Source organism: Chiloscyllium plagiosum, unplaced genomic scaffold, assembly GCF_037043375.1.
Source record: "Chiloscyllium plagiosum isolate Xiang-an unplaced genomic scaffold, Cpla_swu_hap1 HiC_scaffold_2, whole genome shotgun sequence".
Taxonomy (NCBI): Eukaryota; Metazoa; Chordata; class Chondrichthyes; order Orectolobiformes; family Hemiscylliidae; genus Chiloscyllium; species Chiloscyllium plagiosum.
The window spans coordinates 114,961,794-114,983,042 of record NW_028270140.1 but is presented as its reverse complement, the minus strand read 5'-3'; the positions used below and the strand labels follow the sequence as shown (position 1 = coordinate 114,983,042).

General features: G+C 39.7%; 1 protein-coding gene across 4 annotated transcripts in view; it reads left to right on the top strand.

Moving 5' to 3' along the window:
• Positions 1-21,249, top strand: part of LOC122559051 (ras-specific guanine nucleotide-releasing factor 2) — a 244,258-nt gene that overhangs the window by 193,082 nt on the left and 29,927 nt on the right. For all 4 annotated transcript variants that reach the window (XM_087999794.1, XM_043708239.2, XM_043708251.2 and 1 more), the window contains 5 exons: positions 7,384-7,496; positions 11,339-11,399; positions 13,294-13,397; positions 14,568-14,652; positions 17,523-17,720. In XM_087999794.1, coding sequence (XP_087855920.1) covers positions 7,384-7,496; positions 11,339-11,399; positions 13,294-13,397; positions 14,568-14,652; positions 17,523-17,720 — 561 coding nt within the window. The remainder of the gene's footprint in view (positions 1-7,383; positions 7,497-11,338; positions 11,400-13,293; positions 13,398-14,567; positions 14,653-17,522; positions 17,721-21,249) is intronic.

The following is a 21,249-nucleotide window of genomic DNA, read 5'->3' as shown; positions in this document are numbered from 1 at the left end:
ATGATAGATAGGAGTTCATTATTCAACTGGATAGAGACAGGAAGCTGGACTGATAGCATGTTATAGCTTTTTATAGATATATTTCATGAATATGCAACCATAATATATCCCAAAACAATTGGACTTTTGACTAGCATTCATTTTTGTATATAAAAATAATGCCTACAAATAGTGTGCACCTGCAGGTTCCCGTTTCTAAAGCATTGCATGAACCTGAGTGAATGGTAACAATTATACCATTGTTGTGCCCCTGCTTTTAAATGTGTCAAAGCAAACCTGGCATTTTGATCATCTTATGTCCTTTTTAAAACAAATGTTATTTTGCCACATGCACTCTGGCGATTTTCTTTGTGTTAGTAAAATGTTAGAAGTTTGCATCTGTAGATGTGTGCTCAGTGTACACATGGTAATCTGTACATATTACTCCAGTGTTTATAGTTACCAATGATTCACATCATAGACAAATGCTCTAGGACTTCCCTTAAGGTGGTGGTAAGATATTTGCAGGATGGTGGAATTTTGCTTAATGGTATTAGATGGATTTTGTGATGGAAACGGATTAACATTATTAATGAGCCTGTTATTATTGTTTCAAGCTGTAACTTAACCATGTTTGTGGGTGAGACTATGTGAAAAGGTAAAACCTAGGCCAGAGAATTGAATTCTGCTTTACCCCATTCATCTAGTAAAACTAAGTATGTTCTTGATTATTAGCTAATGTCTTGTCTCTGGGCAAAGGTTATTATGGTTGATTTAATATGTGAATTTTTGTTATATATTTCCCTATCATACAGAACTTTAAACTGAAAAAATAAATTCCAATGAAATTAAATTTCTGTGGCATTGTAATTCCAGAAGCACTTTGCTGTACTTTTTTTACAAGCCAACATTGGGACACGTCATTCACCACCAGAAATCAGAAATTAATTGGAAATGTCAGCATGCGTTCAATTTAATGTGTGGTAAATCGTAGGTATCACACAGTTGAACTTGTCACAGGTGTTCTAACCATTGGGATTACTATCTGGGAAAACAAATTTGCAAAATATTACACGTTAGTATAAACCAAAGAACTGCAGATGTTGGAAATCTGAAACAGAAACAGAAATTGTTGGAGAAACTCTGCAGAGTCTGGCAGCATCTGTGGAGAGAAAACAAAGTTAATGTTTCAAGTGCAGTGACCATTCTTCAGAACAGTAAAGTTCGCCCTTCCCTTATCCGTTAATAATTCACCATACTTCATATGAATGACCATGGTTAAGTGGTTTTCACTGAATTTTGCAATTACACATTCACGACAGAATGTAAGAGCTGCCAATATAATTTGCAGATGTTGTTATGACCCACTTAGGAAGTGTAAATATCCTCTCCTTGTCCCACTTTTCCATTGGCCACCAGAAAGTTTGAATTTGAAAAAGGAGGTGATATTGCCAAAAATATTAGATTATATATAGCTCCATTTGGAAACAAGGCAGTCAGGTTCCTTTAACAAATAAAAAGCTAAGTCATTTAAAAAAAAAACTTTAATATGTACGGCACAGAAAGAGGCCATTTGGCCCATAGTGCATGTATTGGTCATAGAATCATAGAGATGTGCATTGCAGAAATAGAGCCTTCATTCCAACTCGTCCATGCTGACCAGATACCCTAACCTAATCTAGTCCCATTTACCAGCACTTGGCCCATATCCCTCTCATTCCTTCCTATTCATATATCCATCTAAATGCCTTTTAAATACTGCAACTATACCAGCCTCCAACACCACCTCTGGCAGCTCATTCCATACATGCACCATCATCTATGTGAAAAAGTTGCCCCTTAGGTCCCTTTTATATCTTTGCCCTCTCACCCTAAACCTGTGCCTTCTAGTTCTGAACTCCCCCACCCGACGGAATAGACTTTGTCTATTTATCCTATCCATACCCCTCATGATTTTATAAGCCTCTGTAAGGTCACCCCTCAGCCTCTGATGCTCCAGGGAAAACAGCCTCTGCCTATTCAGTCTCTCTCTATAGCTCAAATCCTCCAACCCTGGCAACATCCTTGTAAATCTTTTCTGAGCCCTTGCAAGTTTCACAACGTCCTTCCAATAGGTAGGAGACAAGAATTGCATGCAATATTCCAAAAGTGGCCTAACCAATGTCCTGTACAGCCACAACATAATCTCCTAACTCCTATACTCAATGCTCTGACCAATATGGAAGCATACCAAACACCACCTTCACTATCCAATCTCCCTGTGACTCTACTTTCAAGGAACTATGAACCTACACTCCAAGGTCTCTTTATTCAGCAACACTCCCTAAGACCTTACCATTAGGTATATAAGTCCTGCTCTGATTTGCTTTTCCAAAATACAGCACCTCATATTTATCTAAATTAATCTCCATCTAAGATTCCTCAGTCCATTGGCCCATCTGATTGAGATCATGTTGTACTCTGAGGTGACTTTCTTCACTGTCCACTACACCTCCAATTTTGGTATCAAACTTACTAACTATACCTCCTATGTTAACATCCAAGTCATTTACATAAATGACGAGAAGTAGTGGATCCAGCACCGATCCTTGTGGCACTCCACTGGTCACAGGCCTCCAGTCTGAAAAACAACCCTCCACCACCACCCTCTGTCTTCTATGTTTGAGCCAGTTCTGTATTCAAATGGTTAGTTCTCCTTGTATTCCATGCGATCTAACCTTGATAACGAGTCAAACGCCTTACTGAAGTCCATATAGATCACGTCCACCATTCTGCCCTCATCAATGCTCTTTTTCACTTCAAAAAACTCAATTAAGTTCGTGAGACATGATTTCCCATGCACAAAGCCATGCTGTCTATCCCTAATCAGTTCTTGCCTTTCCAAATGCCTGTAAATCCTGTCACTCAGGATTCCCTCCAACAACGTATCCACCACCGATGTCAGGCTCATCGGTCTTCTGTTCCCTCGACAACAAGGACCTGACTGCACTAATTGGATTTTCCAGTTTTTGCCCCATGCCCTTTAGGCTTTTGCAATGCAACTGCATATCAAAATGCTACTTAAATGTTACAAAAGTTTCTGAATCAATAACCCTTTCAGGCAGTAAGTTCCAGTCTTTCACCATCCTCTGGTGAAAAATTTCTCCTCAACTTTCCTCTTGGCCTTCTATCTCTTACCTGACATCTAATATCTCGGCTACAGACTCCACCACCATTGAAAAAAGGTGCCTTTCTATCCAACCTATCTCTGACCATTTGGAATCTCAAGCTCTCCCTCTTGCACTATTTCTCCAATACTCTATCCTTTGCTCATTACTCAATGGCATCAGAAAATTATTACCTCCAAAGTCCTGCTTTTTAATTTCCTATCTAACTTCCTCGAGTCTGTTTGCAGGACATCGTTTATGTTTCTTCCTTTGTCATCTGCCCCAGCATGGACTATGACCTAAGGCTTTTCATCCCCCTCCTTCAGAACACCCTGAAGCCCTTTTATGATGCCCTTGACCCTGGCATTCTGGTAACATACGAATCTGGAGTTACATTTACAGATGTAAAAAGGGCCTGTCTCTTCCCCTTACTGATGAATTGCCTACCACTATTGCTCTTTCCCATGCTCCTTCCTCCCCTCCTGAGCAAATGGACACACAGAGCCATAATCTTGGCCCTGGTTGACCTGCACAGAGGAACTCTCGCTTTCTGTTTGCCATGGTTGATAAATGGTTTTCAAGCAAGATGTACTTGGGAGGTTCCTGCACTACATGCTTAGTACCCTTTTTCTGTCTGGCAGTTAATACTTCCCTTTCTGTCTGCATACCCTCAAACTGTGTGGAGAGATCATGTCCTGAATTGTGCCTATTCACAAACCTTTCAGCCCCTTGAATGTAGCGTGGTGTCCCTAGCTACTGCTCAACTTCCAATATCTGGAGCTCAAGTTGCCCCAGCCAGAGTACCTACCTATACCTGTTCATCCAGACAGCTAGGTGTGTCTACGATTTCAAACCATGTCCAGGATGTCGTTTCATTTTAATCTTATTCCGACTTAAGCATAGACTAAAACGTCTTATTTGTGCTTATATCCTGAGTTCCACTCGGGCCCATCACTAGTCCTGCTGCTTCTCTGTGATGGTCCTTACCTCAATCGCTCCTCTCACTGATGCTGGCTGCCTGCCTGTCACAGCTTCTTCACGTTATCCATTCTTTTCAAGAACCTACTCAAGTAAAGATTATCAACAGAAGGTTTTTATATGTGTAAATATATCTAACCGCTCTTCTTGTCGAATTCCATACACAAGCACAATTCACTACAAGCATAAAAGTTCTTAACTCCGTAGAATGTTATCTTAAAAGTATTTTGAATACATAACAGTTAAATTTGGAAAAAAAATATTAGACACTGATTTTTCAAATGCTACCCTTCAACTAAAGTCACTTTCTGCACATAGCAATGTGGTCTATCCCTGGATCAGTTATGACTTTGAGCTTTTTTTCCTTGGAGACAATAGTTGAGATTCAACATTTTCCATTCAGAACCCTCCACCTATGGTGATGAGGTCATCAAGTGGATCTTCAAACCACAAACTTTGAAAGGAGCTTCAGAGAGAAAAAGGGAGAGGCCAATGTCTTATTTTCATTGTGGTATGTTCTCTTTGATTGTCTGTATTCAAAACCAACGTATTTTACAGCCATAAATCAGGTGATGAGACCATTCTTTGAAAGCAATACAGCCCAAGTGACTCGAGTGAAGCATCTTTTGTTATTTGCAATTGCAACATTTTTGCTGTTGTCGCCAATGTCCTTGGTTTGGGGAGAGTGTTACTTTCAAAAGATCAATATGTTCAGCTGATAATAATGTAAATTATTATTTCAGTTAACACATATTCATAATAATGTGCATGCTTATTGCCAAGTCTTACCCTTTCATCTTGTGGTTGGAAGATCGACACTTTAACATCATTAATATGAGTTAGATAGATATCCAAATCAATAACTTTTCTCAAGGACCAGAATATTGTTATTGATTTTTTAAAATATTTGTAGCTCCAATAAAGTGGGTGAATTTTGCGAAAGCAATGAACATATAAATAGGAGCATGAATAGGCCATTTAGCTTCTCAAGACTGGTCTGTCATTCATTTAGGTTATAGCAGATCTTCAGCCTCAGTGTTATTCTCCCACGCTAGCTCTTCCTCGACCCTCATCTTCACTGATGCATATTGGTGATTAATGGCTACTTGAGAATGTCGTCAATGTGGTCAACTAAGAGACAGGTATCCTAAGCCATTGCCCTGTGTTATACATTGGGGTTATATGTAACATCTGTACCCTTTATCTTTGGACTCTTCATGTCTATCTCCATACTTTAAAAAAAATTGTTCAGGGGATGTCAGTATCACTGGCTAGGCCAGTCCCTAATTATTACCGGTTCCTACTTTGCCTTGAGAAGGTGGTGTGGAATTGCCTTCTTGACCCACTGCAGTCCCAGGAATGTTGATATAGGATTTTCACACTGAAGAAGCAGTGTAAAGTTTCAGGCTAGGATAATGAGTGGCTTGGAGGGGATCCTGCAGGTAGTGTGTTCCAATGTATCTGCTGCTTTTTACCTTCCAGGTAATAGAGCTCACAGCTGTTGAAGGAGCTTTGGTGAGTTATGCTGTGCATCTTGTAGATACATACTAGTGCATTGGTAGTAAAGGGAGTGAATGTTAAAGAAGGTTGCTATTGTGCCAGACACAGGACTACTTTGCTGTGGTTGCTGTTGTGCTTTTTGAGTGTTATCGAACCTGCACTTATCTGGGCAAATGCAGAGCATTCCATCATATTCCTGACTTGTACCTTGAAGATAGTAGATAGACACTGGAGAGTAGCAGGTGAGTTTTGTACTGCAGGATTCAAAACTTCTAACTTGCTCTTGTAGCCACAATAGTTATATGGCTGGTCACATTCAGTTTCTAGTCTTCTAGGATATCTACTGTGGGGTTTCATCAATAGTAATGCCATTGACAATCAAGAAACACGGTTAACTTAAACTTTTATTGAAGATTTTCATTGCCAGGCTTTTGCGCGATGTGAATATTACTTTCCACTTATCATCATAAGCCTGGATGTTGTCCAGATCTTACTGCATTTGGACACGGGCTGCTTAAGTATCTGAGGAGTGTGAATAGTTTTCATAATTGTACAATAATGAGCCATGTGTCCACTTCTGATGATTGGGGAGGGGGAGGGTGGGTGTGAAGGTCAATGACTTAACAATTGAAGATTTTTTGTGGTTGTTCAGTACTATTTGCAACCTTGTCCACTGCAGGTTTAAAAATGCATATGAGCTGTCAGTTAATGGACATTCATAAACGTGGAACAGCAGTCTTTTCTGCTACTTGTTGCACTTCAATTCACCTCATTAATGTCGAGCTAAGGTTGGGAAATGTAAAAGGGATTGTTCATAGTTGCTTAGAAAGACCAGCTGCAAAAATGTTCATTGCATTTGTAACTTATGTGATCATGCAAATTCTTTCAGTGCAAGGATTCAGTAGAAGAGAAAGGTTTGTTCTTGCAAAATCTAATTGCTTGGTCACTTAACTAATGGAAATCTGTTTCAGTGCTTCATTCACTGTTGGGTCAGCTAGAATTGTTTTAAACACATTTGGATCATGCCATTGATAACTGCAAGAGCTTTGGATGCTTCAGATCTTCACCCTCCATTATATAGAACATAGACAGCCAGTGCTGTTGGCACCAAACATCATTTGTCTATGCCATGAACTATGAACTGGTATTTTGATGTAGAGTATAATTGTCCTTGTGCTGCTCTAACTAATGAAGCATCAGTAAGTTGTAACTCATTGCAGCTAAATAGTGGAAATAAAATGGAATTCTGGAAATCTGAAGTGAAATAAAGATTGGATATGCTCTATTGATTGAGCATCATGAGATATTTGAATCGTAGGGAAACAGTGTATGTAGAAATCCTGAAATTTTGGTGATCATGCAAGAACTTTACTCAGAAGAATTCATGTATAAGGCTGAATCTAGCATCCAGAGATATGTACATTAGAAGGAGCAAACTAGGTAACTGATATTTTCTCATTCTATGTTGTTTTGAACAAGGTGAAAAATGGTTTTACGTATTGGAAATGCTGACAAGGTTCAATTTGATTGTTCTTGCAATATAGTTATGTTATTAGACATGTCCTGGACTGTGAGGATGAAATTTTCTTAATAATGGATTGCATGGATTTTATCTAAATACTTAAATAAATATTATCCTTTCCGTGCAACACTGCTAGACTGTGAGGAAATGCTTAGACTGATAAAAATATTAAATGCTTTTCATTTTTGAAAGTTTACTGGCAAGATGTGTACACTCACCTCTGAATGGTAATAGGTTCATTATTTTCTCATTGTTCAGGATTTTGAGATGAACAGTGAACTGAAATCAAACATTGTAAATTTATTAGAGGAAGTGATGCGTGACCATGATCTGCTGCCCCAAGAAAGGAAAGCCACAGCCAACATTTTAAGGTGATATCTTTATGCTGTGCTCATAATTTGTTATTGCAGGCTATCTTTACCACCTCTTAAAAATTCAATTGTTGGATGACAGAAAATTCTGAGTGTATTATAGGATTTCACTGCTTAATAAAAATGTTTTTCATTAGAAGTTTGAAATGCCATATCCAGAAGGTAATATTAAATATTAGTTCCTAATTAAACAAGTTTTGTTCACAATTCCTCACCCAACACATTGTGGACAGGTTAGACAATAGGAAAGTTGCAGTGTAGGTTAACTGGCTTGTTACCAGGACAAGAGTTTATTGTTAAAAGGTAAGAGTGGACAAATTAGAACATTTTTCTGTGAGACAGAAAAGGTTCTAGTAGCAATTTGATAGGGGCATTCATGATTGTGTAAATTTGAGATAAATGATGGCTGGTTAGTTCAGGTTGGTGACAGCATAACAAGTAGATGCAAATTTAATGTAATTGTAAATGACAAGAGGGGAGGAGTGGGTGAGGGAAGACACTAAGACAAGAAAGTTGGCAGCATCCAGTAGAGCAAGTGAGAGAAGGACTCTGAGACTGGAGTTAGCAGCACTTAGAAGAGTGGGTGAAACAAGAACTCCAGGGCAGGCAGTAACCTGCCTGACCATTTTCTAGTGTAGACTGGTGTACAAGGACATCTAGAACCTTTGTATCCACATTTCACAATATACCACCATTTAAATAATACTTTGCCTCTCTCTCTCTTCCACACTGAAGTGACTTCACAATTAGCTCTGTTGAACTGCATCTGTCATGTGTTTACTCACTTACTATGGGGTGGGACACTGTGGTGGGAGATCTCCAGAGAGGATGATGTTGGTGGCATTACCACTGAAGAGAATGAACGTTGAAGTGATTGATGGGTGGCCAATCAAGTGGACTGCTTTGGCTTTGGTGTTGTCAAGCTTTTTGAGTGTTCTTGGACTTGCATTCAGCCAGTCAAGTGAATAGTATTCCATCACACTCATGACTTGTGCCTTGTAAAAAGAGGACAGACTTTGGGAACAAAGGAGGTGAGTTACTTGCCGCAGAACTCCCAGCCTCGGACCTGCTTTTGTAGCTATGGTAGTAATATGGCTGGTCCAATTCAGCTCCTGGTCAATTGTAAAATGTTTAAGGCTTGACTTTAGAATGAATAGGTTTTGTGCACCAGCAATGGATTTTCATTATTTTAGATTGTTGTGTGACTGAGCAAGGTAAATAATGGAGTCTCAAGGTTTTATTTAGAGACTTCTAGAGCTTGTTTTTATTCAGCCCTAAGAGAAACATCCAAAGATTAGAGAGGGAGACTTCTGGTTTTTAGTTTTTTCTTTGAGTGAGACAATTTTGGGAAGTTGTTGGAATAGGAATGGCTGTGTAGAGCAGGGCTCTTGAAAAGGGAGGGATATTTAATTAATTGAGCATGAAGAGTTATTGCTGGTCCCAGCAATGGGCTAAAACCCTGAAAAGGTTTCCTAAAGCTGAGTACATTTAAGCAGATGTATAATGGCTCTGGGAAGAAGCTATCTGTAATTTCAGCCTAAATATTGAAGTCATAATTGATATTAAGAATATGTCATATTAAATTTGATGGATGGATCATCTTATTTTTACTCCATGAGAACAGGATGTTTCTCCTATTAACTATTAGGAAGACCACAAATTAATCTCCATTAAAAACTCCATTACCTTAGCCACCAAATCCATCCCTTCCTTTGGCAAATATCAGTATATTGCTTATTTTTACCCCTGTCAGCAGATTCTATACCTGACACAGGTGGAAGTGCTGGCTGAAACCCTCAGCCATGCATTGATTGCCATGGCTGGATAGCTACCCACACTTTAACCTCCATGGCCAGAGAATGGTGAATCTATGGAATTCATTGCCACAGAAGGCTGTGGAGGCCAGTTCATTGAGTATATTTAAGACTGAGATAGACAGGTTCTTCAGTATCAAGGGTTACAGGGAGAAAGCAGGAGAATGGGGTTTAGAAACTTATCAGCCATGATTGAATGGTGGAGCAGACTAGATGGGCTGAAACACCTAATTTCTGCTCTGATGTCTATGATCTTATAAACTTGAAGTCATCCAGAATCCTGCTACTCATGTCCTAACTTTCACTAACTCTTGTTCACCCATTACGTCTGTGCTCACTGATTTATATTGGTGTCTAAATAAGCTAAACTTCCATTATAGAATTGTTATCTTTATTTTCAAATTCTCTCATGGCCTCAACCTTTCCCATTTCTGTATCTACTCAGCCTCACAATGCTCTAGATATTTTTACATTTATAATTCCAGCATCTTCAGCATTTCTTGCTACATAATTGACCTTCATTACATGAAAGTCCTGAAACTCTTGAATTCCTGTTGGATTCCTTTCCACCTCTCTCTCTTCCTTAGTGGTGTTCTTCAAAATCTGCCTCAGTGACTAAATTTGTTGGTCATCTGTACAAATATCTCTTTTAATTGCTCACTGTCAAACTTTACTTTAAAATGCCAGTAACTTTAAAAGTTAGTAAGTTTGCAGATGACACCAAAATTGGAGGTATAATGGACAGTGAAGAGGGTTACCTCAGATTACAACAGGATCTGGACCAGATGGGCCAATGGGCTGAGAAGTGGCAGATAGAGTTTAATTCAGATAAATGCGAGGTGCTGTATTTTGGGAAAGCAAACCTTAGCAGGACTTATATGCTTAATGGTAAGGTCCTAGGGAGTGTTGCTGAACAAAGAGACCTTGGAGTGCAGGTTCAGAGCTCCTTGAAAGTGGAGTCGCAGGTAGATAGGATAGTGAAGAAGGCGTTTGGTATGCTTTCCTTTATTGGTCAGAGTATTGAGTACAGGAGTTAGGGGGTCATGTTGCAGCTGTACAGGACATTGGTTAGGCCACTGTTGAAATATTGCGTGCAATTCTGGTCTCCTTCCTGTCGGAAAGATGTTGTGAAACTTGAAAGGATTCAGAAAAGATTTACAAGGATGTTGCCAGGGTTGGAGGATCTGAGCTACAGGGAGAGGCTGAATAGGCTGGGGCTTTTTTCCCTTATAGAGGTTTACAAAATTGAGGGGCATGGATAGGATAAATAGACAAAGTCTTTTCCCTGGGGTCGGGGAGTCCAGAACTAGAGGGCATAGGTTTACGGTGAGAGGGGAAAGATATAAAAGGGACAGAAGGTGCAACTTTTTCACACAGAGGGTGGTACGTGTGTGGAATGAGCTGCCAGAGGAAGTGATGGAGTCTGGTACAATTGCAACATTTAAGAGGCATTTGGATGGGTATATGAATAGGAAGGGTTTGGAGGGATATGGGCCGGGTGCTGGCAGGTGGGACTTGGTTGGGTTGGGATATCTGGTCGGTATGGACGGGTTGGACCAAAGGGTCTGTTTCCATGCTGTACATCTCTATGACTCTCTATGCTCCTGTGAAGCCCCTTGAGATGTTTTGTTCCTCTAAATTGTTCCTGTCCCAAAGGGTACGCAGTGTGATGTAGGCTTTTGGAAGCCTTTTGTTTTCAGAAGTCATGACAGAGGTTATCTCATAAGGTACACTGCTACTTCTATGTCAACGCATTAGACTGCAACATGGTAACGTCAGTCAATACAACTAGAACTTAGACAATATTAGAACTGAGTCCCATAGAAAGTTTTAACTCTGTGCAAAAACCTGTCTACAGAAATTGCAGCAAAATAGTTTATTTGCATACTCCCCCCAAAAAAACTGCAGGTTAATTAATCTATTTTATACAATAATGATTCAAAATGTATTAGCAGTTCGATGATTTGATTTTGTTAAATCCAACTCCATGGTGTATTTCTTTCTAATCTGCATTGAATTCTCTGTCAGTGTGCTTTCACAAGATGAGTTGGATGATCCTCAGCTGCGGATGGAAGTTTTAATACAGATGGTGAGTATGTCAATTCACAGATGAACCCACATGGTGTCCCAATTAATGAAGTAGTTCTTGGATTTAATTTAATATCAGAAATAATAAACCAGCCATGCATATCATTAAATAATTGAAAATAAGCTAACTTCTCCATGCCACTTGTTTGAATGCTATTTATTTTTATGCTATTAATTTTTTTTCTTTACATGGCATTTATTTTACAAGGCTTTTAACTTGGAACACACTAGCCAAAGTTACAGTCCTTCAGATTGCTTAATAATACGGCTTTGATACATTTACAGAAAGTTAATTGAAGTTAGAATTTTTAAACTGGTTGATATTGTGAAGCAACATATAGAAGATTTTGTTCACAACAATTTTATGGAGGATAGGTTATCCACTGAATTAGGTACCAGCCTTTCACAGTAAGACTTAGGTCAGAATTTTTCTGTGCAGAATGTTTCCTGGTCTGACGAGGGGTCTCGCCCATCAGTCAGGGAATCAATGGGGAAACCCTGTCAGTTCCAACAGGGAGACCTGGCAAAATCAAATGCCCTTCAGGTAGTTAAGAGGCCACCGTGAAGCCTTTCCACAATTGAGAACTCCAGTTGTGCAAGTTCAGAGGCCAGCAGTATCATTGGCAGGATCATCGCATCATGGAGTGGAAGATGCATTGCTGGGGGGAAGACGGTGGAAAGGAGTGGACTTAAGTTTTTGAGGCACGTGCAGAGTAATTATTTTTAGCAATAACTTTGCTTGAAGCCAGGTTCCTTGAGGATGAGCGTACCTGGCCTTTACCAATCTCCCATTCTTCCTCCATCTGACCACATCCAAAACTGCTGACAAACTCAACAGGATCTGCTGAGATGAGCTGCCTTTGAGAGGTGCAGGAAAACTAGGTTAGATTGAGCATGTCAACTGATTCATGAATGAATCTAATTGACCTTCCTCCATTGGTGGTGGTGACTCCTGTGTCAGGCCCTTGCTTTGGCGGTTTTATCGGTGGGGGAGTTTTGTCCTTTCCCCCGGGAGATGGATGCACGGCCTCTCCCACAATATTGCAACCAGCCATCTGCTCTCAGACATCACAAGTTGCCTTGGTTCCAGGCCTAGATACCTATGTTGCCCAGACCCATAGCGTGTACATCTTTTCCATCTGTTGCCTGTAAAGTTATGGCAGACCTAATTTAGTTCCTAAATAGCATGGCTTTATGCCAAACCCCTGACTACCTACACTGTTGATTGTCAGCACTCGATTAACAATTAACAATTGAACTTTACTGGATCTTGAAGCATTTATGTGTTATTAGTGCACTGCCGGAAGGGAAAGATTGGCACTCTCCCTTTCACACTGATTGTTTCCAGGATCTCCGAGTTCTTCCTGCCTTATTCAACATTGATGCATCTAGACCACATCAATCCATAACTCAGGTCTTCATTGGCTCTGCCAGTATTTTGATAAATCTAACAACAATCCAAAATTGTGAGGAGGAATTTCCTAATTACAAAATAACAACTTTAGTCATAAGCATACATTCTTTTTAGCCTCTTATTTTCTTAGAAAGTTTTGTGTTTCTTCATTTCAAGTAAAACCACAACATTGTTCAATAGAAGTAAACTAAATAAACACTCAGGTTTTCAAAGGTTACTACTGAGCAAAAACTGCAGAATGAATGATATTCTTATTGCTATTTCTTACTATAATCTCAGAAGAAAAGCTACAATAATCATTTGTGAGTATTTCATGAATTACATTTCTGGATATTTTTATATGTACTAATTTTATTAGCACAATTTCTATTAAATATTCCCATGGAGCAAAACCTCAAAATCAAAAGTCCTGTAATTTAACCCAGTTAATGCCCCATTTCCTTTGTTGTACTAATCAGCCTCATAATATGATTCTTTACAGACAGATGGCCCCAGGATGGAAACCTTTGAGACACTGTCAGTCATGGAAATAGCAGAGCAGTTAACGCTCCTTGATCATATTGTTTTCAGAAGCATACCATATGAGTGAGTTTGAATGTGTCTTGGAAAAGTATTTTTGGAGGTTAACATTCTGGGTGCAAACTTTCTGACATATGCTGACAACTTTGAAATAGAATATAAATTGATTCTCTCTACTTGAGAAGGAATAGCTGATCTAAAAATGTTTTCAGGGATTTTCCTCCCTTTTGGTAAATCACTTAAAACTTTATGAAATGTTGGGGGTCAGTGACCATAGTGAAAGTCTCTAGACACTGCATTTTATCTGGGAATTTTCATCCTTATAGGACTGTGAGGAAGGGGCTAGATCTTATGACCATTTCCAACTAAGCTAACATTTTGAGTCAATTTTCAGCATAAATGTGTTTGGGTTTTTTTTTGAAAGTTACCTTTTCCTTTGTACAGGAGATGATATGTTGGTAGTAATTACCATTTGAATGCTATAATACTCTCTGACTGCTGATAAAGTGTAGTATCTTTACACCTTTGCACACTGACAAAGTCCCTTCTTCACCTAACTGTGAAAAGGTCGATCCGGTTTTTTAGGGATCATATCTATCTAATGAACACATAGTATTGTTTAGAAAAACCCTTATGGGCCTTTATATTACTAGTCATCTGAACTGAAAAGGGAACGTGCCCTCCGAGAGTTGACTACTTAGCAGCTATTTAAGCAGCATTAATTGTTTAAGTTTGAAACATCTGCGAAGTCCTGCCTCAGAGAGCTGTTGACCAATCTCATTGAGACTTTTGGGACTATGCTCAGTTCCGATGAAGAAGAGGTTATGGAATCCAAACCAACAGATACGTTCAGGATAGCAATGGGAGCTGCTGACAGACCTCAACAAAGGAAGTGAGGTCTGTTAGGTTAAGTGGGCATAATGACAAATGGACATTTTGCTGTGAAAGCTGCTGGGTTATATACTTTTGCCCGAGACTTCCCCTGCTGCAGGTAAAATAGCTGTGGAGGCAGGATGAGGCCCTTGAATGGGCTACTTCAGTGTCTTAATAGAACCAAGGGTGAGTGATATCTTTCCCACCTACCAGAAAATAGAAGACAATGCAGGGCGGGGTGGGAAGGCCACACAGTATTTCACAAGAATGTTTCACAGTCTTCAATACATTGGCAGTGGAGCCATGGATTATAGCTCTGAAATACAGCACGAGAATCTCAGTAATTTGAAAACTTTCTTCCAGGGAGTTTCTTGGTCAAGGGTGGATGAAAGTTGATAAAACTGAACGAACACCATACATCATGAAGACTAGTCAGCATTTTAATGATGTAAGTATCAATACATATCCATATGATAAAAATGTTTAATTCCAGTTATAGATATTGACGTGGGATAAAGCAACCAGCAAAAAATACAAATGTTGAATGTGCATCTCCATAGCTGTTTGTCTGTCACATGAGGTTAATAACATTGCAATGCATTATTATTTTTCCCACTGGTATTTTGACTAATAGAATAGAAACATTCTACAGTTATTACAGATTGTCCTGAAGTACAATGCTGCTGTTGATGGTCCAGAGTGCCTCGTGGATGCCCAGTCTTGAGTTGCTAAATAGGTAGATTGTTGATCAGTAGATGAATGGAGAAAGGGCAGGAGAGTGGGTGTGAGGAATGTCGGATCAGCCATAATACTACTGAATGGCCAAGAAGGCTCAAGGGACCTATTGGCGTATACCTGTTCCTATTTCTTATGGTCATATGGTCTGTCTGTTCTAAGTCTTTCCCATTTAGCAACACGATGGCAGTTCTTCTGAAAGTGAAGGTGTGACTTAGCCTTCACAAGGACTGTGAGGTGGCCACTCTCACTAACATTGTCATGGGCTGATATATCTGTGACAGACAGATTGATGAGGATGAGGTCAAATATGTTTTGCCCTCTTGTTGGTTTCCTCATCACCTGCTACAGACTCAGTTTAGCAGCTATGTTCTTTAAGACCTTACCAGCTCAACAGTAGTGCTGCTGCCAAAACACACTGTTGGTGATGAACATTGAAGATGCCCATCCAGAGTACATTCTGCACACTTGCCACCCTCCCTCACTGTTTCCTCCAAGTGGTGTTCAACATGGAGGAATACTGATTTGTTGGTCAAAGGAGGGTAGTACATGGTAATCATCAGGAGATTTCCTTTCCCACGTTTGACTTGATGCAATGAGGCTTCATGAGGTCTGGAGTCAATGTTGAGGACTCCAAGTGCAACACCCTCTTGACTGTATAACATTGTGACGCCACTCCTCTGTCACCAGTGGGACAGGACATACCCAGGGTTGGGTACTAGCCCCAAGATGTTAGCAAGGAAGATTTTGCAAGGTTGACAGGGCTATGTTTGCCTTTGTCATTTCCAATGCCATAGTTGATGCCTATTTCATTCATGTTTTTCCTTTCTAGCAGTTGATACAACTATATAGCTTGCTAGGCCATTTCAGAGGGCAGTTAAGAGTCAACCACATTGCTGTGTGTCAGGAGTCACATGCACGCCAGACCAGTTAAAGACGACAGTTTCCTTCCCTGAAGAACATTAGTGAGCCTGAAGAATTTTTTATAACCATTGGCAATGACCATGGTTAGACTCTTAATTCCAGATATGTTCAACTGAATTGAAATTCCACCATCTGCTTTGGTAGAATATTATCTGTGTCTCTGGATTACTTGTTCAGGCCATCACCTCCCTAAGTTTTCCAAGTATTTATCATCAGTTTTTACTTTATCAACAGAATCACAAGGTAAGTTCAGGAGATGAAAGAAGCCTTTAGAAACACATAGGGCTAAATTTTATAGTCGGTGACAATAACCCCAAATCAGACATAAATGGGTGACATGAGCTTGTCTATTTTATTAGCTCCCCGGATGTCTGCCACTGTGCTGATCTCTGCAATACGATTTACATAGCGATATCCAGCTGATTGCCTCACTGGTAGAAGTGGGCACTGCTGAAGTAGGCAGGCATGCACGAGACTGCCTCATTGTGGAAGGAGGTCCCTCAGCTGCTTTCATTGAAACTTTAGATGGGAGAGGTCCAAAGCCAGTGAAAGCAGCAGGTTGAAGTAGGAACCTCTTCACAGAACTATTAATGGACAGGGCTATGACTTTTCATCTGTGCACTGCAGTTTTGGAGAATGGAATCAGTATTCTGATGCGACACAGGCCTGCTACTGGGAGGACACCTTAATTAAGCTGCAAGGCTTCCAGAGATGGCATGGAGCTGGGACCTGTTTAGATATTGGTTAAAAAAATAGTGCTGGCAGAACATTATCCATAGGGGGCTATTCAGAAATGGAAACTTCTGGTTTTCTTAAATATGCTGGATACATATAATTCAGGGATAATTTGTCTGCAGTCATGGCACTTTCTGTGTTATTTTGCTTATCTCCAGGTGTGTTGCTTTCAGTTAATATTTTATCACAGAAACTATAAGGAGTGTATTACATTAATATTCTAATTATTGAATTAAAGAAGAAATTGAATGCTGCAATAATGCAACCAAAGTTAACATCCATTGGTTTGGTGACCTTTCACTGCTGTAGCTGACTATGCTGAAGGACATCTATTTTCCTTCCTTTATTTTGTCAAAGCTGCAAATCAGTTGTTCTGTGCACTTATTCCCTCCTCACATTAACACTGTATAGGAATGGAAACTCAACATGTCTTCTTTCTTTCAAACTCATTCTTTTGTCACCTCCTCTCCACTCAGCTCCGAAAACCTTTCCTGATCCAGTGCTTAGTTTCACCCAAGACTAATTTATTGTCTTCTGTGCTTCTGTTTTTACTCTTGATGACATTCTACATTGTTGGTTCTGACTTCTCATCTCGCTTTCTCAAAAATAAAAACTATTCATCAACGAGATGCCGGCAGCATGCCAAAAATGATCTGCAACTAATTTATCAGCTGCACTTTTCCTTTTACTTTCTTATCTCATACAGGATCCAGAGCATGGCAAATAAAATGAGTAGACAAACAAAATTAGTGCCTTGCATAAATGTTAAATAATAACTAATACAGGGGAATTATTTAGAGTCTGTAATAAAATGTCAGTCTATACCCTTCATTAAATTACAGGCATTGTAATTACGTCCTGCCAGTCGTTGTTGTTCTCAATGATAATCAACTCATTTCCCTAACGCTACAATTTCTCCTTCAGATGAGTAATCTTGTTGCTTCTCAAATCATGATGCATGCTGATGTCAGTTCACGCACAATTTCCATTGAGAAATGGATAGCAGTGGGAGACGTTTGCAGATGTCTGCATAACTACAATGGAGTCCTTGAGATCACATCAGCCCTGAACAGGAGTGCAATCTATAGGCTGAAGAAAACCTGGGCAAAGGTTTCCAAACAGGTAATGAGTGTCAATCATGAGGGTTTCTGTGCAAGATCCGAATATGTTACTTGTGATTTTATTGTCAAAATGCTTCCCTTCGGTTCAAACAAAAGGCGGAGAAAAGGCCTATTGGAAATTAAATTCCAGGTGCTTTACTAATTCCATACTGCTTATTTCCCTCAGATGTATCTGAGCAAGAAATCACATTTTTAAAGGGTAAAGAAAAGTCTATGTTTTGGGAAAAAGACATTAAAGCATATACATGTGGTGTTTCTAGATTTTTTTCATTCCCCATGAATGGACGCAATTGAATTTATCCAATTAACAAAGCTCAAGTCGTAGGGTTCCTTCTATTATCCTGTTCCCTCTATTATCCTGTTCCCTTTTAGGACTCTACAAATTGGCAGAATTCTACCTGCATCTTGGTGAGAGATTTCGAGAGTTGGGGAGGGGGCGTGTCGCAACAGGTGGGAGTCTATATGGAGCAGAACCCTAATGTCTTTCTATGGTCAGACAAGTTTCTCAGAGTGCTAGCAGCATTAAGGAATTCAGAGGCTTTGAGGGTTACAGATGTACACTCCAGGTTTGACTCTGGCTTTTCCTACCATAAGGAGTGCAGTTGATCTAGCCAGATTTGCAGTAAGGGATGGTGGAATCTTGTGGAGGAGGGCACAAAGGCCAAAAAGGTAAGCTAATTCCCAAAGAAGCGCTTTCAATCTAAAAGATTTTACAGAGACTTTATTACAATCTTATGCCATAACGTCCCTGAAGATGATATCTCTGTAGTAATGGTCATCAAGCTGTTCAGAATGCTGGAGGTTTTATTGGCTGCCAAGATTACCAATGTCTTGAGGGAGTCAAGGGAACTGGGGCACTTAATATTTGCTCTTTAAAATAATTTCTGGGATTATTTGGAAATATCTGTCTGATTTCCCAATTGGTGGGCTAGCAAACAAATAATGGATGATGCGCACCAGGAAACTAGGCTATCCATACCACTTAGACCAGTCAATCTGGGAGGGTGATCAGATTCAAGAACATCATTGCAATCTCATGTAGAGGAGTTGACCAGATAATGACCCCTGTGACAGACAGTCAGTGTCACTGAGAAAAGCAGGCAAGACGACGATGTTGAGAAGTCAGTGTGACTCAGAGGGCGGGTGAGCTGAGGATCCTATAACAGGCATTCAGCATCACAGAGAGGAGTGGGTGAGGTCAGGATCCGATGACAAGGTTGTAAATATGACATGGAGAGACTGGGGGTGAACCAAATCAAAAATCACATGACACTGGGTTATAGTCCAATAGGTTAATTTGAAACTAAGTTTTCACAGCCCTGCTCATTCCTCAGGCAGCTAGCGAGAGAGAATACATTGGACACAGAATTTATAAGTAAAAGATCATAGGGTCATACAACTTATGCAAATGTATTGAACAAACCTAGATGGCTGTTAAGTCTTTAATCAATAAGAATGGAGATGCAGGTTTCGACTGATTAATATGTAAATCCCAGAGTTCCTTTCAAGTCACTGCCTCAAGATAACTTATCAGTGTAAAGGTGATGTCTCCGGTCAGACATTTTAGGCACATTTTAGGTGTGAGGCCCCTTGTTTCAAGTCTGTTTATGTCTCAAACCTGGAGTCAGGTTTTACATCCAAAGTAGAAATTTATAAAATGCCACATTGACTGACTGTCTACAGATCATGTGCTTTTTGAACAAAATAGAATGTATCTGCAAATGCAAATTCACCCCAGAGATTTATGTGTGTGCGCACACCTGAATTGCAGGGGGACCCCATTCCTTTCAGAGGTTTTACTATTAGTGGTGGTTTGAACTAATTTGGCAGGGAATAGGTTACAGAGTGGAGGGACAGTAGCAGATGATGCACAACGAAGTGTAGATGAGATACCGAGTCAGTCTGGAAAGCAGAGCATTTATAGTTGAGGGTTGGCAAAGTTGGATGGCATTTGTTTTAATGTAAAGAGTCTTGGAGTAAGGCAGATGAGTTGAGGGTATTGATTAATACATGGAATTGTTATCACAGAGCCATGGTTGATAGAAAGGTAGGACTGGCAGCTGAATATTCAGGCAAGATGGGAGTTAATATAAAAGAGGAGGTGGTGTTCCAATATCAATCAAGGAGTCAATTATTGCTTTAAAGAGGGATAGTATCTTGCACCATTCGATAAATGAGGCCATATGTGTGTAGAACTTAAAAACGTAAAGGAGGTGGGTGATTTCCTGGGAATATACTATAGATAGCCAAAGAGTCAGAGAGAGATGGAAAGTTGAGGTATGTAGGCGAATTGAGAGAAGTGTAGAAATAATAAAGTAATAATAGAGGATTTCAACTTCCCTAATATTAACTGGGAGGGCAAAGTGTAAAAGATTTAGAGGGAGCAGAATTCTTAAAATGTGCCCAGTAGAGATTTTTAAGTCAGCACGTAGAAAGTCCTACAAGAGAGGAGGCGGTACTTGACCTAAATTTAGGAAACAAAGCTAGGTGGGTGTAGAAATGTCAGTGGGACTTCGGTAATAGTGATAGTCCCACAGCAAGATTTAAGGTAGTTATGGAAAAGGTAAAAGATGGACCACAAGTAAAAGTTCTAAACTGGCAGGAGGCATATTTCAATATTTTAAAAATATTGGGTGTTGTCAAAGTGGACTGAGAGCAACTACCTGTAGGAAAATCCATATTAAAGCAGTGGGAGTCATTTAGAAGGATAATAGTGACAGTGCAAGACCAGTATGTTCCCGTAAAGGTGAATGGTGGGATCAACAAGTCCAGAGTACACTGAATATCAAGGCATGGGTTGGATAAGGAGCATAAAGGGAGCCTGTGACATATGCTGAAGGCTCAAGAATTATTTAAAGGAATTAGAAAATCAAAGTACAGTACAGTCATGATAAAACACTAGTGAGGAAAATAAAAGAAAATCCAAAGGCAGTTTATGAATATATTAGAGGCAAATGTAACTTGGGAAAGAGCAGAAGGCCTTTAGGTGCCAAAATAACAATTTGTGGAGCTGAGGGTGTGGTTTTAAATGAATACTTACATCTGTACTCACAACAGAGAAGGACGATATAGAGATAGAAACCAGGAAGGGGTCTGCAATATATTTATAAACATTCACATTGAGAGGGAGCAATTACTAGAAGTTTTAGCAGGCCCAAGTGAAATGTACCCTTACCTGCTGTGGGAGGGAAAGGAGAAAGTTGCAGGGGCTCTGACATTAATTTTCTAATCCTCACTGGCCACGTGAAAAGTGCCAGAGGATGAAAAAACAGCTAATATGGTATCATTATTTAAGAAAGGTAGTAGGGATAAACCTGAAAGCTATAGACCAGTGAGTTTTACATCTGTGGTATGAAATTATTGGAAAAAGTAATTCTGAGGGACAGAATGTATCTCCATTTGGAGAGGCAAGGAATAATCAAGAATATCAGCATGGCTTTGTCAGGGTGAGATCATGTCTAACAAATTTGATTACACGTTTTGAGAATGTGAGAAGGTGTATAGATGAGGGTGGTGTAGTTGATGAATTT